The sequence below is a fragment of the Dermacentor variabilis genome, chromosome 5 (genome assembly GCF_050947875.1).
Source record: "Dermacentor variabilis isolate Ectoservices chromosome 5, ASM5094787v1, whole genome shotgun sequence".
Classification (NCBI taxonomy): Eukaryota; Metazoa; Arthropoda; class Arachnida; order Ixodida; family Ixodidae; genus Dermacentor; species Dermacentor variabilis.
This window is the reverse complement of record NC_134572.1, coordinates 74,011,626-74,024,539: the sequence shown is the minus strand read 5'-3', so window position 1 is coordinate 74,024,539 and position 12,914 is coordinate 74,011,626. Positions and strand designations below refer to the sequence as shown.

At 46.7% G+C, this 12,914-nt stretch overlaps 1 protein-coding gene across 4 annotated transcripts in view; it reads left to right on the top strand.

Moving 5' to 3' along the window:
* LOC142582791 (sodium-coupled monocarboxylate transporter 2-like) overlaps positions 1–12,914 on the top strand; it is a 46,578-nt gene that overhangs the window by 18,809 nt on the left and 14,855 nt on the right. For 3 of the 4 annotated variants that reach the window (XM_075692834.1, XM_075692835.1, XM_075692832.1), the window contains exons 10-15: positions 1,564–1,673; positions 2,332–2,399; positions 4,218–4,304; positions 5,925–6,106; positions 8,669–8,766; positions 11,439–11,539. In XM_075692834.1, coding sequence (XP_075548949.1) covers positions 1,564–1,673; positions 2,332–2,399; positions 4,218–4,304; positions 5,925–6,106; positions 8,669–8,766; positions 11,439–11,539 — 646 coding nt within the window. Of the gene's footprint in view, positions 1–1,563; positions 1,674–2,331; positions 2,400–4,201; positions 4,305–5,924; positions 6,107–8,668; positions 8,767–11,438; positions 11,540–12,914 lie in introns of those variants that run through there. The other variant, XR_012828487.1, reaches the window with a different exon arrangement.

Genomic DNA, 12,914 nt, shown 5'->3' with positions numbered 1-12,914 from the left:
AAGCTAGAAACGAAGAATATGGGTGTTTCCGTACGGATTCCTTCATAAGTGATTTAGCGTATTCGGACTGTCAAGACGCTCTCGCACTGTGATCTGCAAGCCTTCTGGTTAACTCAGACGGTGGAGCGCCCGCACCGGAGGGGCATTGGTCCTGGGTTCAATCCCGCGAAGAGGATGAATTTATCTTGAGCTGCGAAGCTTTCTTAGAAATTTCTATAACTTTCCTTTATAGCATTCGTGCTACTTTCAAGCGGGTGCCAGCTTTCACTTTCGTCCTAATAAAACGGGCATCAGTCATGCTTGGCTTGTCGAGTACAACTTGCTGTGTTCACCTTATGGTACCATGTAGGAAGACCACTAAATTTCTACGCTATTTTGCTGACTTTTATTAAACTTCTATTCTCAGTGACGGGGTGGATAGGCGCTTTGAGTAATGAGACAGCATGGGAGTACATCCACACATCAACTAAAGCCAACCTCAGGCGATCTAGAGTGTTGCTAGCGTCGAAGAGATTGTTACCTTGGTTTTTTTTTTGCTTTTTTTTACTTTATTGTACAGGGAGGGTATCAATTCTCAAGCGTTCACTTTTTATTGAACACCACCACGTCCGCGAGATCTTGCGTGACTCGGCAAACGCACGCGTCAAACCATACAGCCTGCAACGTTTTTTAGCACCGTGCCAAGCTATCATCGCATAGGGCCAGGAGCGCCATCGGCCGCATACTTCGACGCGTCCGGTGCCGATCGAGTCACGCGAGATCTCGCTAAAGTGAACGTATATATCTTCGAACGGGATCGCTTGAGAATATCGCCCCAGGAGAGTCGCCGGCGTTCGTGGCAACTGTCGACGCGGGATTCGGAGTTGGCGCTAGCCGATACGAGGACAGGAGTGACGAAAGAGAAGCACCAGATAGTACATGAGAGGGCAATGGCGGGAGCTGCCGGCGCCGACCAAGGGAAATCTGAAGATTACATAACGCTAACAAGGGTACTGTCCCCACTGTAAGGGAAATATTCCCCTCGACAACGTGACGCGTTTGGCGCGCGCACTGATGCGGCCACGCGACTGGTACGTTCCCGCGACCAGAACGCAGCACAAATCAAGCATGGACTACAGTCAGTGTTGTTGTGATAGGACTGCATACAATATACAAATCTTGACGAGAAACGTCGTGCTACGATTTGAAAGCTTATGAACCGGCTAGAATAGAGAGAGAGTACAGCCGAACGCCTTTGTAACGAAGTGGCTGGGGCCTCCGAAGTCATTGGTTACACAGGTAGCTTCGTTTTAAATAGGTGCCCCACCGCACAGCTCACAATAGAACCGGTATAGAATTATTCCTTCGTTATACAAGTAACTTCGTTGTAGAGGCGCTCGTTGTAGTGGCTCCCGACTGTAAAAGTACTGTTGGCGAAAGCGCTATCGAGGTGCTTTGGTCACCTGCCTGAACAATAGTGCAAGCATCGATGCACTGTACAATTACAATTACTGCCAATCCTCGGCGGTTATGTGGGTATGAACTTGCAGTGACGCGCTGTCTTGCGGTCCTGCGCGCTCGCAGCACGCTCTCCTCGGGTTTCAACTCGCTGGCCGCAGTCACGTGGGAGGACTTTCTTGTTCGCCACCTCAGCCTCACCCCTCGCCAGGAAGCGTATGTCACCAAGCTCGTAGGTGGGTGTCATTACAAGTGCCTTTTCTCAACTAGCTACCATATGAGCGTAAACTTTATTTTCAAATCAATAAGATTCGAGTCCGGCGTCGTTTTAGTGGGTCTGGGCACCCGCCGCGGACGCGGTTCCGAGACCTTGTCTCGAAGCGGCTTCCTCGGCTTCCTGGACGGCCCAGAGTTGTGCTGTCAGGTTCGAGCTGAGCAGTGCGGTCTTCCAGCGCGAGCGGAGGCTGGCGGGGGAAGAGACGGAGGGGTCGGCATTGCCCGACTTGTTTGTCAAGTCCGTACGAAGCTATGCGCATTACCAGCGGCTGTCGAATCTAAGTTGACCGCCCACAGATCTAACACACTCGGCTGCATCTATCGTTGCTGTGCCGAGGCTCTCATCAGAACCTGGGCAAACGAACTTGCTGTGGGCCCGTATAGGCGTAACGTTCCGTGCCATTTTACGTGTTTTCTTTTCCTGTGATGGGTAGCGCCGAGCAATAATGGCGGCGCGCAGGCCTCCGAGCCACGTCTGAGCCGATTACGGAGAGCGAAAAAAAATTAAAAATTAAACGGATCGTTAAGAAAGCGCGGTCTCTGATTCGAATCATTATGGGGATAAATATCAGAATTCTGGTAAATAATTGTGTTTGGTGTTTTTGCTTGGAATCCCAGCTGCCCTCTACGGACTTCTGACCATTGGCCTTGCCTTTGTCGCCGGTACAGTGGGATCCATCCTCAAAGTAAGCGTGGATTGTGTCAGCGTCGGGGTCGCCCGACTTGCTGTGATATATGCAATTTTTGAAATTTCTTACTCGTATTTCCGGCGTGCCTGGTGACACTGCCTATCGCTGAAGTTATACATGCTTACCAGTTGGCGTACTTGTATAGATCGAAAAGTGGAAATGTGATTCAGCGCATTTCATCTTTTTCCTGTTTAGTGCTGACACATATTTTTGAGGTTGTAAAACCTTCACCACACGCTTCTCGCACGTAAAACTGTGACACTTAGCAAGTTTGAATGTTGGGAAACAGTTAAAAGATATTCTAATTTGTTAGTAAAGTAGACAAGGAAATGATCTACCAAGCGTGGTCGATATTTTCGTGACGTCACCACACAGCGAAAAAACTGCTAACGTCGTGTAACAGTAAGGCTAGATATGATAACGTTGCTCATTAAAAAAAAGAATAAACAAAAATTGTGTCTCTCTTGGCTGCGCTGATGTGTGGCAGCCGCTGGAACGAAGCAAGCAATGTGTCATGACGTCACAACATATCCATCTTCTGGGCAATGAAACCGAAACTGACTTATTGAAGAAGAGCTGCAGTAAACTATTTAGAGTATTGTGACGTTTCCCGGTATATTTTAAAATGGGAAGTAGTTGGTGTTATGTCGTCATCCTCGGCCTGGGTGGTGGCGGAGACGCTGCCGTATAACAAGAGGAACCGCGCCCCATGTCGGCGTCCGAGAACATTGAAGTCAGGCAAATGAAGCGGCGAGGAAACCTACGTAGAGTGTGTTGCAATTCTGGCCAGCGTCGGAGAAAGTCTACGTAGACAGCTAAGAAAACAGCCGAGGAAGCTTCGAGCCATATAGCAGACACATGGGAAACGGATGGACAGTATGGATGCTATGGATGGACGGATGGATACTATGAGCGTCCCCTTTGAAAGGGGGTGGTGGGTTGGGCAACCAAGCTCTTGTGCTTATTTTGCCTAATGGCCTACCTATCTTTAACGCCTCTGCGACGTGACGCCTCCTCGCGGCTCGAAGAAAAAGCTTAGAAAAGCACACACTATATCTGTACTTTAACTGTTTGTGTCTGCGAACCTATGGAGAACACATGACTTACATTAAGCGCACAGGAAAAAGTGACTACGTTTTCGTGTGCGCAGACGACATTCGCGTCGAGTTTGGCGCCATTTTACAGTAACCATTAACTTGTTCTTTGAAGTCATGAGGTCTAATTAGCTAATCAATGATAACAGAAAAAAATTATCCAGTTTGCGTAAAGCGACTACTAACAGAATATCGCTAGTCCCATCCACGTATCTAGTAGAGAACATTTACCACTTATTGTGCCACTTTCCTCATTTTCGAGCACAAAGACAATCTTTGTCCAACACATTCAGGAAACTAGATGATCGTCCTCTGAGTGAACAGACAGCACTAGAGCACCGTCCCCACCGATCATCGGCTCAGAAAGCAGTCAAGGCAATTTTGTGCTTTCTGAGAACGTCTGGTTTGCACGAGCTGCTTTGACTCAATGACTGCCTGTGAACGTCTCTGTACTCTCTCTCTCCCCTTCCCCTTCTTCCTTCCCCCAGTGTGGGGTAGCCAACCGGACTCTTGAAAGGTTAACATCCCTGCCTTTCTTATATATATATATATATATATATATATATATATATATATTGATAGCTTGGCCCGCGTTAGATGGGACGCCCCGTGTAATACGAGGAAGTAAATAAAAACATATCTTTAGGATTATTTGATTCCAAGGAGAGTGCCGATTAGCTCAGAATGTGCGCGCTTCATTTTCAGGACATTGTCCTTGCAGGCAGCCTTCGCAATGTCTGGTGCTCTGTCTGGTCCTTTACTGGGAGTCTTCACGATGGGACTGCTCTTTCCGTTAAGCAACAAGAAGGTACGTTCAAGCAAGACGGAGCCTGGACAAGACGCCGCCTTTGTGTGAATCTTATAGCAGCGCGGAAAGAGTTAATGTTTCTCCAACTAGACCGACGTCAAGATATTCTAAGGCGACAGGGTTAGCCAGTGACCTTGCGTACGCTGTACACAGACCTCAAATAAGTCTAACATTGTATCGAACTCCTCTAAGGGGCACGTAATCCCATAGCGCGCAAGACATGTTGGAAATGTAGATTGAAACGCCTTAATGGTGTTCGTGGAACGACAGTTCTTGACGCGCGTGGATCCCTGAAAGCGGCTAGGGTGCGCGAACAGAGTTAACAATCTCCACGTGAGGGGAGCTAAGCGTCCTGTCTCTTTAGCAGTCGAGCTATGTTATGTTGCACGATGACCAGTCATTGCGAATGGCTGTTCACGAAATATGGAATTCGTAACGAAGGAATGTCAGCACATAGGTTTGCTATGCATTCGGTAAACTAAAGGGATTAAGGATGCTTTTCAATGCGGCCAGTCATGCACGCCGCAGCCGAACTATATATAATATATATTACCGATATTTTAATAGTGTGCAGCTTCGTTTCAATTTAGTTAGTTCATATAAATTGAGCTTTTATTTTAATGCAATAAATTTCAACGAAATTGGTTTAGTGGTTGTCAAACGAGAAAATTCCCAAGTTTCACGTACGCTGTAGAATTAGAAGGACAGCTACAGCTGGCAGTAGTCGGAACGGTTGCAATGATCAATTTATTTTGTTTCGAGATGATCGGAGAATATGTACAGTGTGTACCACACTTTGAGGCTGCGCCTAGTTAGTAATAAAGCGCTACTAAGCACGAGGTCGCGGCTTCGATACCCGGCTAAGCGGCGGCCACATTTCAATGAAGGCGAAATGCAACAACTCACCTGTACCATTAGGCGCACGTTGTCCAGAGTCGCCCACTACGGCGTGCCTCGTGATCATATCGTGATTTTGGCACGTAAGACATACTTTAATTAAATTTTGAAGTTATAAAGCTAAGTTTGCGTGCAATTTTCGGCCCTACGCAAGTTGCCGACATGATGCGTCAGGCAGGGTTCTATTGAATACAGAATCATCCGCAGACGTTTTCAAATCTAAGTTATAATGGGCGTTTGAATACTGGGCTCTCTCACGAGTAAAAAACGCGGTACGGTGCTGCCAGAGAAATGGGTTTAGGAAGTCTTTAGCTTGTCCGTATTATTTTAAGTGAAGTGCTTTGCGTTTTTGAAATGGCCTGGATTGCAGGCAACCCATTAGACAGCAGAAGACTTTGTTTTCGGCCTAGTCAGTGTTTTACTAAAGGGCATGAAAAAAAGAAAGCTGGCACAGAGACAGGAACGAAAACGATGACACAGGCGGCGGCGTCGTTTTCGTTTCTATCTGTGTGTCGTCTTTTGCAGCGGTAAACACATCCTTCAGACAGCGGTGAAGAAAGACCGTGAGTGAGCCCACGACCCCGCATGCTATGCACTAACATTTCGTAGCCTTTACAGTAAACGTCTGAAGAGTTTCAGTACTATGTCCGAAATAACTTTTTGCGAGGACATGCATTCATTTACACCATTCTCTGAGAGGCACCGCGCATTTTCAACTCTCAGGGTGCTCTGGCGGGCCTGCTACTGGGCGAGGCCATGTGCATGTGGGTGGTGGTGGGGTCCCTGCTGTACGGTTCGCCGAGCGAGGACCTTCCTACGTCCGTCGAAGGGTGTGAAGCCGGGCCGCTTCCAGCCGTCGGCGGTCACTTCAACGTGTCACGGCACCGGTCACCGGTGGAGCCACAGTGAGGGTCTACTTACTTTTCCTGGTTTCTCACAAACAAACACCTCGGGAGGCTTCTGGCCTCCTCCTCCAAAATTATGTTCCACATTTTACTCATTGGGTAGAAAACCCATTTTCTCTGTCACCGTCGTGACCAGTTGCGATCCCGCAAAGGCAGGCTTCGCCTGCGAGCGAGTTACAGTAAGTAAAAGCAAGCTTGTCAGAGAAAGCGGGTGTTTCTTTTTTCCTCGATTCTCAAGGCGGCCCAAGCCAGAGGGTTCCTGGAATAATCCTCTCACCTATAGGATGAACCGGATGACGACTCGAATTACCGTTTCAGAAAATTAAAGTTTATTTTCGCCTCTCGATTTTTGCGGGCCACTTTCTGTGGCATCAAATTAAGTGTGCTCTGGCTAAAATAGCAGAAACGAATATGATGAAAGCAATGACTCACTTGCTGTCAGGATTACTCTCGCGTATAGCAGTTCTCGAGCGTATACACGGGGTGCCTATCGGAGCAGTGAGATGTAAAACTAAAAGCTACGACACTAGACAGTGCCGTAGCTTAGTGCAGTAGTGGTCGATCGAGAACACTGGCCCTGCTAAACGTCTCCCAAGTCAACAGTAGCGCTTCTCGCAAGGGCGCCTCTTTTATTACGGGTGGTGACATGGGCACTTAAGATGGATGAGTGAGCGAGTCTTAAAAACACAAACACTGCTACCAAAACAACCATTACTGGGGTCGGTCGCTACGCCTATTTGTTTCCTCGTGGTAGGCGGTATTTTTGATAATCGTACAACATCTATGTACTAAACTGATATAGGTACAGTTTTAAATGCGCAAGCGTCTCTGTGCCTACTGAACGAGTAAACCCGTCCGTCTTTCTGTCGCGTAAGACGATCGCTTTCAAGATAGAGCCCTCAGCAGCGAGCGAATATATGTTCGGACCGACTCTCGCTTCAACCGCGAAGTGAGCGGCGAGAACACAGCGCACACGAAGCTATCAGCACTCGGTGTATTCTGTCCCCATCGCAGATCGTTTTCAAGATATATAGGGCCCGCGCCGTACGATGCCGCCGTTGGAGTATGGTTGATCACGGTTGATAAATGGCTCGACGTGATGGATCAGGCGCTGAACAGCGATAACGGCTTATGATGATAGAAACCTCACCAGCGCACCTGGCAACGCCACCTGCAGTAGTTTGCTTGCGTCGTAACTTCGCCTTGCGCCGCCGTCCGCAGCAGTTCGTGTCTCCGCAGCGCTGTCGTTTACGATGGTCGGATCAAGTTTCGTAACATACGGGCTGCGTGGAGATGAGCGAGTGGCACAGTGCTTACGCATACTTAAACAACTCCCAGAGGTGCTTACGCGCGAATTTTTCTTACATGCTTTCTCGACTGACATGTATTTCAGCGGCATGTGCTCGTTCAAATACACAAAGAACCGAGGTGAATTTTCCGCACGCCACATTCACAAACCTCACCGCTGTGTCGTCGCAAGCGGTTGTCAGTGTAAGATGACGTGGGCTATAAGGTGCAACATGCCGAATCGCCAACCACGAGTTTAATTAGAATGACGACCCCACGGATTGCGTTTCCGCACTATTTTCTGCGCATGCAGCGACAACCGCCGCAGGCACGTACACACATTGCGCTGCGCGATAACCGTCGTGGTTGACATTACTGTGGCCATTTTAGCCCATCATGTGGTACGTATGTAGCCAATATGTGGCGCCTTCGACGGCGAGAAAATGCCCTATTAGCGGATAATGAATTTGCGGGGATTTCTCATGATTTATTTTCTCAGCTAATTTCGCCGTATTGGCAAGAACATTTGAAGCATGCTAATGGACTGCCTTAATTTAGCGGAACCTACCACGTGAGCTGAGTGGCAAGCGGGACTGACATCGTTTCAGAAAGGATATTGTCTTTGATAATAAAAAATATAACTTTCTTTATGATATAGACGTAGCGATGAAAGGACTAATCTCTCATTTTTCGCGCATTTGCATATTAAGACATGGAGAGAATTTCTTAAGAAATTCCGTATTCAAAGGCATAAAGATAATAAGTAATACTATTTCATCATTATTTGGAATACTACCACTTTTGTGTGACGTAAAATATTATATCACGTGTAACTACAGCGATGCAACCAAGTGTTTTCGACAATGATGTTTTTCGTGTGTTTACAGCATCGCCGTGTAAATCGATACTTTCAGATGAAAAAAAAATTCATTTTTTTCCTTGATTTTCAGCGCATTCTAGCGGATCTTCAGTGCACCTATGGCAGACTCCTTGCAAGATAAAATAACACCAGTGGTATACGTCTCAGAGTTTGCTTGTTTCCGGTGTTTTTCGCTTAATGTGGACGCTATGAAACGCTCTTTCGTTATCGTTATAATGCAATAGAACGTAAGAAGCGCACTTTAGCATTTTTCAGGTCACTTCCTGTGTGAGGCAGATCATCGCCCGTGAAAGGGTATTGGAGTCCCCGCATGATAAAACGGCGCTTTCGAGTTTCACGACAACACAAGCGTCTGGGAAATAAAGCTTACAGTCGTCACATTTCCTTTTGTCCAGGGGACTTCTCAAGCTGTACCACCTGTCACATTTATTCGTTCCCGTCCTGGGGTTCTGCGTCACTATGACAGCGGGCATCATTGTCAGCATCCTTACAGGTGAGCTTGTCATGGTTCTGTCTGGCTTGTGGTACTCTTCGTTTCAGCCGCTTTTAAGCGTGAAATGCTTTTTCACCCCACGTTTGTCGATGGTTATCAAATAAAAAAAATTAATGGCTTCAGTGCGCAAAAGGCACACTTCCTTTCTCTCTCTCTCTCTCTCGCTTTTTTCTTTTTACATGAACAGGCGCTTTATGAACCGGAGGCCAAAGCATGCGCAGGCAAAAAGCAAATAATAATAATAATAATAATAATAATAAAAATAAAGCATAAGCGAGACATTTGCCTACTTCATCGGTTGATATAAGTTTCAAATCATCCTTTTCTTTTCAACGCGCAACATATTTATTTGTTTCCTGAGTTACTTTACTATAGTTACTGCCCATTCAGCGTGCGCGCGAGAAGAACATCAAAGCAACGCCAACACAAGCAACATATGACGTTGGCCCCAAAGGTAGACAAATAAAAATAAATGCTCGATTAGGTGGAGCTCACTGCGCTGACAGACTCAAATGCTCGAAAACGATCTCTTCCTATCAACCATATCGCTTGCTACTATGGGTCGTTGTTTCTTTTACCCACTTATACTTAATAATCACCCATTACTTAGCGCCTGGACATTTGGGCATTAACGCCGTCTTCATAAGCATTTTTCTGCCTCTTCTTAAAGGCCAACTGCAGCAAAAATTTGGAGCCCACAAGAAGCCTCGTTTCAGATAGTTTACGAGTAGGTCTAAAACAGCGTCCGTGCAAAACTTTACGCTTGAAATACGGGTGAATGCGTCGCGAAAAGCTTGAGGTTTTTCGTACCTAAATATACGTTTTTTTTAATGAAGGGAAAGTGAGACATCCAACCAAACGTAGCTAAGTGCTACAAAGGAGACCCATACGGGTTCCTCGAAAGAAAAGCTTCGCAGTTGAAGAATTCGTCCTTGTCCGGGACTATAACCCCGGACCACCGCCTTTCCGGAGCAACCGCTCTACCAACTGAGCTAACCAGGCGGCTAGCAAATGGCAGGCGAAGTCGAATTTATCAATAACTCAGAAGCAAAGGCAAGAGTGCGAAATTCGAAGACGTGGGATCGTTCCCCACCTGCGGCAATTTCTTTTTTTATATACACTTTCATTGCCATTAATTTATCATTTCTTTAATGTTTTCCTTGATGTTGTTGTTTGTTGGCTTCTCATTATATATATATATATATATATATATATATATATATATATATATATATATATATATATACATACATATATATATATATATATATATATATATATATATATATATATATATATATATATATATATATATATATATATATATATATATATATATATTGATAATTCTAGTTTTCTTGTTTTGTACCCACCCCCAGTAACGCCCTCCCGGGCCCTGAGGGTTCGATCTGCTATAAATAAATGAATAAAGAATGAATAAAGGAGGCACACCCGTGACGTATAAGCATGCCTTACCAATTTTTCGCCCGACAATGTTTCCCTCCACGTTATAAGCTACCAAAACACAATGCGTGCGCATGTGTTTCTCTCGCACACAACGCCCCGCAAGGTCCCTGCGCACCTCCCTACGTTTTTCGGCCTCCCGACGTTGTAACACACCTGCTTTTGGTTACGCTGGGTGTCTCACGAAATGCGTTTGGAATCGCACAAAAATAGGAAATGATTTCCTCTGGATTGCTTTTACCACAGAAGCATATATACATTTGAAAATGACTCCGTGCAGCAATTACAGACAAGTAATTATGCAAATCAGACTAATGACCTTTTTGACCAAAAGGGCCACGCGACTTGTCCTCCTGGAAGACGCGCCGTCCGAAGAGATCGTATCCATTTCCAGAATTCCAAAAATGTTGATGCCGCGAATTCTTACAGTATAATAAATGTCACACGGAAAAACGAAACTGGCCAGCCGAAGAGCGCAACTGTCACGCGGCTGATTGCGCCGCACCGTTGGGCAAGCACGCAGCGAGCGAGATTGCGACTTGATTACGACACTCGCTTGAATGTTCTTCTACCGGTGGGGCCGGCATCAAGACGAAAGCCAAGAGGAAATTATTTAATTACCTCACCTTCTCTACGTTCAAGTGATTTCAAACGCATCTTGTGAAGCACACGGCATGTGTGACTGTATACTGCGTTGAATCACATCCGTAACACTGAACGCATCTCTTTCCCTCTTGCAAGCGCCCGGAAACATCTGGAAGCGTTTTCACTTCTTCTGTCCTTGAAGCGCGTCTGCTCTGCGTTATCAGTACGCTGCCTTGTGTTGAGCTATTCAGCGAGAAACCCCAGCGGGATGCGAATGGCCGGGGTTGCTATGGTGACGCGGTATACCGCCTTATCTTGGTGATGCCGAATGGGTCCGGCGTCAAAGCCGAAACAAGTGAAACATTCGAGTCTGCTACTCGAATTGACGAAATTACAAACTCATTCTCGCTTCTTTGTTACGTGTATATTGTCACACATCTGGCCCCAAAATTTTCTCGCGCGCCCTCAAGTTGAGGGAACTTTTCAAATCGCAACATTCGAGATTCGCATTCTTCTTAACTGAGGCTCACCAGTCATGCTTCTGTCACTCTCGCCTAAGCTACACTGAAGTGCGCACAAAGAAAACGTATGTGCGCTAACTTGCCGCACGCGCGATACTGCAGGAGGTAACGGACGTACGAAGGACGCCCACTTATACGTGAAATGCGTCGCCACAAGCCTGATGGCTGGCGAGGAAAAGGCACAAGAATTGGACAACCTAAAGGTAAGCCTTTTTTTTTTATTTCCTGCTTTTACAGACTGTTCCCTGTTAATTAAGCAGTCGACAATACTCATGCAGTACGTCCTCCTAATTAATACGCTGACTCGTCTTGCAAACGCATCAGCCGCATTTCCGATCGAGGCGGCGACGAGCACTAAAATAAGACGAAAATGGACCATAAGCATGAAACATGGCACCATCGAGGCAGAAACGGGACGTTTTCCACTTAAGCAGGGACGTAGTCAATTTCAAATTTATTAGTATGGATTGAATGAATTGACCAATTAACGTCATTGTTACGCTTTAATCACACTGAACTCCTTTTCACTTACTGAAACGAAGCGAGTCAAAAAGATGCGGTATTAATGCTGCCGTGCCATAACAATCCGACAAACGCGCCAAGAAAAAGATCGCGGTTATTAGCTCGGCAACATGCAAACAAAGAACGCGTAAAACTAGAATGTTGCCCAAAAAGAGTAATGCGGTCGTTGTTTTGTCTATGCATGTATCAATGCAACCTTGTTCTTTATTGAATTATCGAAGTGTTAAGACGGACGCACACCATAAACACGTGCACAGACGATGGAGCGCTTCTTCTTTACAGTGTCGATAACCTGCTGCATGGTCAAATCAAGCTCTGACATGAAGGCCCCAATCGCGCCCAAAAGCCAAGGAAATAGATAAGCTAAGACACGAGGAAGCTTACAAGTGTTCCCCAGTTTCTTATCAGAAAAACCGCGGTCCGCTTGCCGAGGTTGGACGATAAGTGACCTGCTCCGGGTGCGAGCTGTCTTACCGCGCGCCCAAGGCTGCGTATGGAGCGGGGGAGGAGGTGCACATTGAGGCACCCTAGCGGGCCAGAAATCGGAGGTCACGTGATCTGCAGAGTTTTGGAGGTGCGGAACTTTTCCTTCCTCCATGCGCGGAACAGTGAAGTAGTGACGGGAACGGCAGCACTGAACGTCCGCTTTGGGACAAGCACGCGCGCTTCCAGCTGCCGGCGCTCCTCCATCGCCGTTGTGACCGCGAGGGTTCGCGGTCATCGAGTGAACACTGGTCATGCGCGCCTTTTGGCTGCTGAGCACGGGGTCCCGGGATCGAATCCCGGCCACGGCGGCCGCATTTCGATGGGGGCGAAGCATGCGAAAACACCCGTGTACTTAGATTTAAGTGCACGTTAAAGAACCCCAGGTGGTCGAAATTTCCGGAGTCCTCCACTACAGCGTGCCTCATAATCAGAAAGTGGTTTTGGCACGTAAAACCCCATAATTGAATTGCGCGCCTTTGGGCGCGTGACACCAAACAGTAAGCAATTTTTTTACCGCAATTTCTTTTGCTGTCCGTAAAACAACGAGCTTTACTTCGTATAATTCTGCTG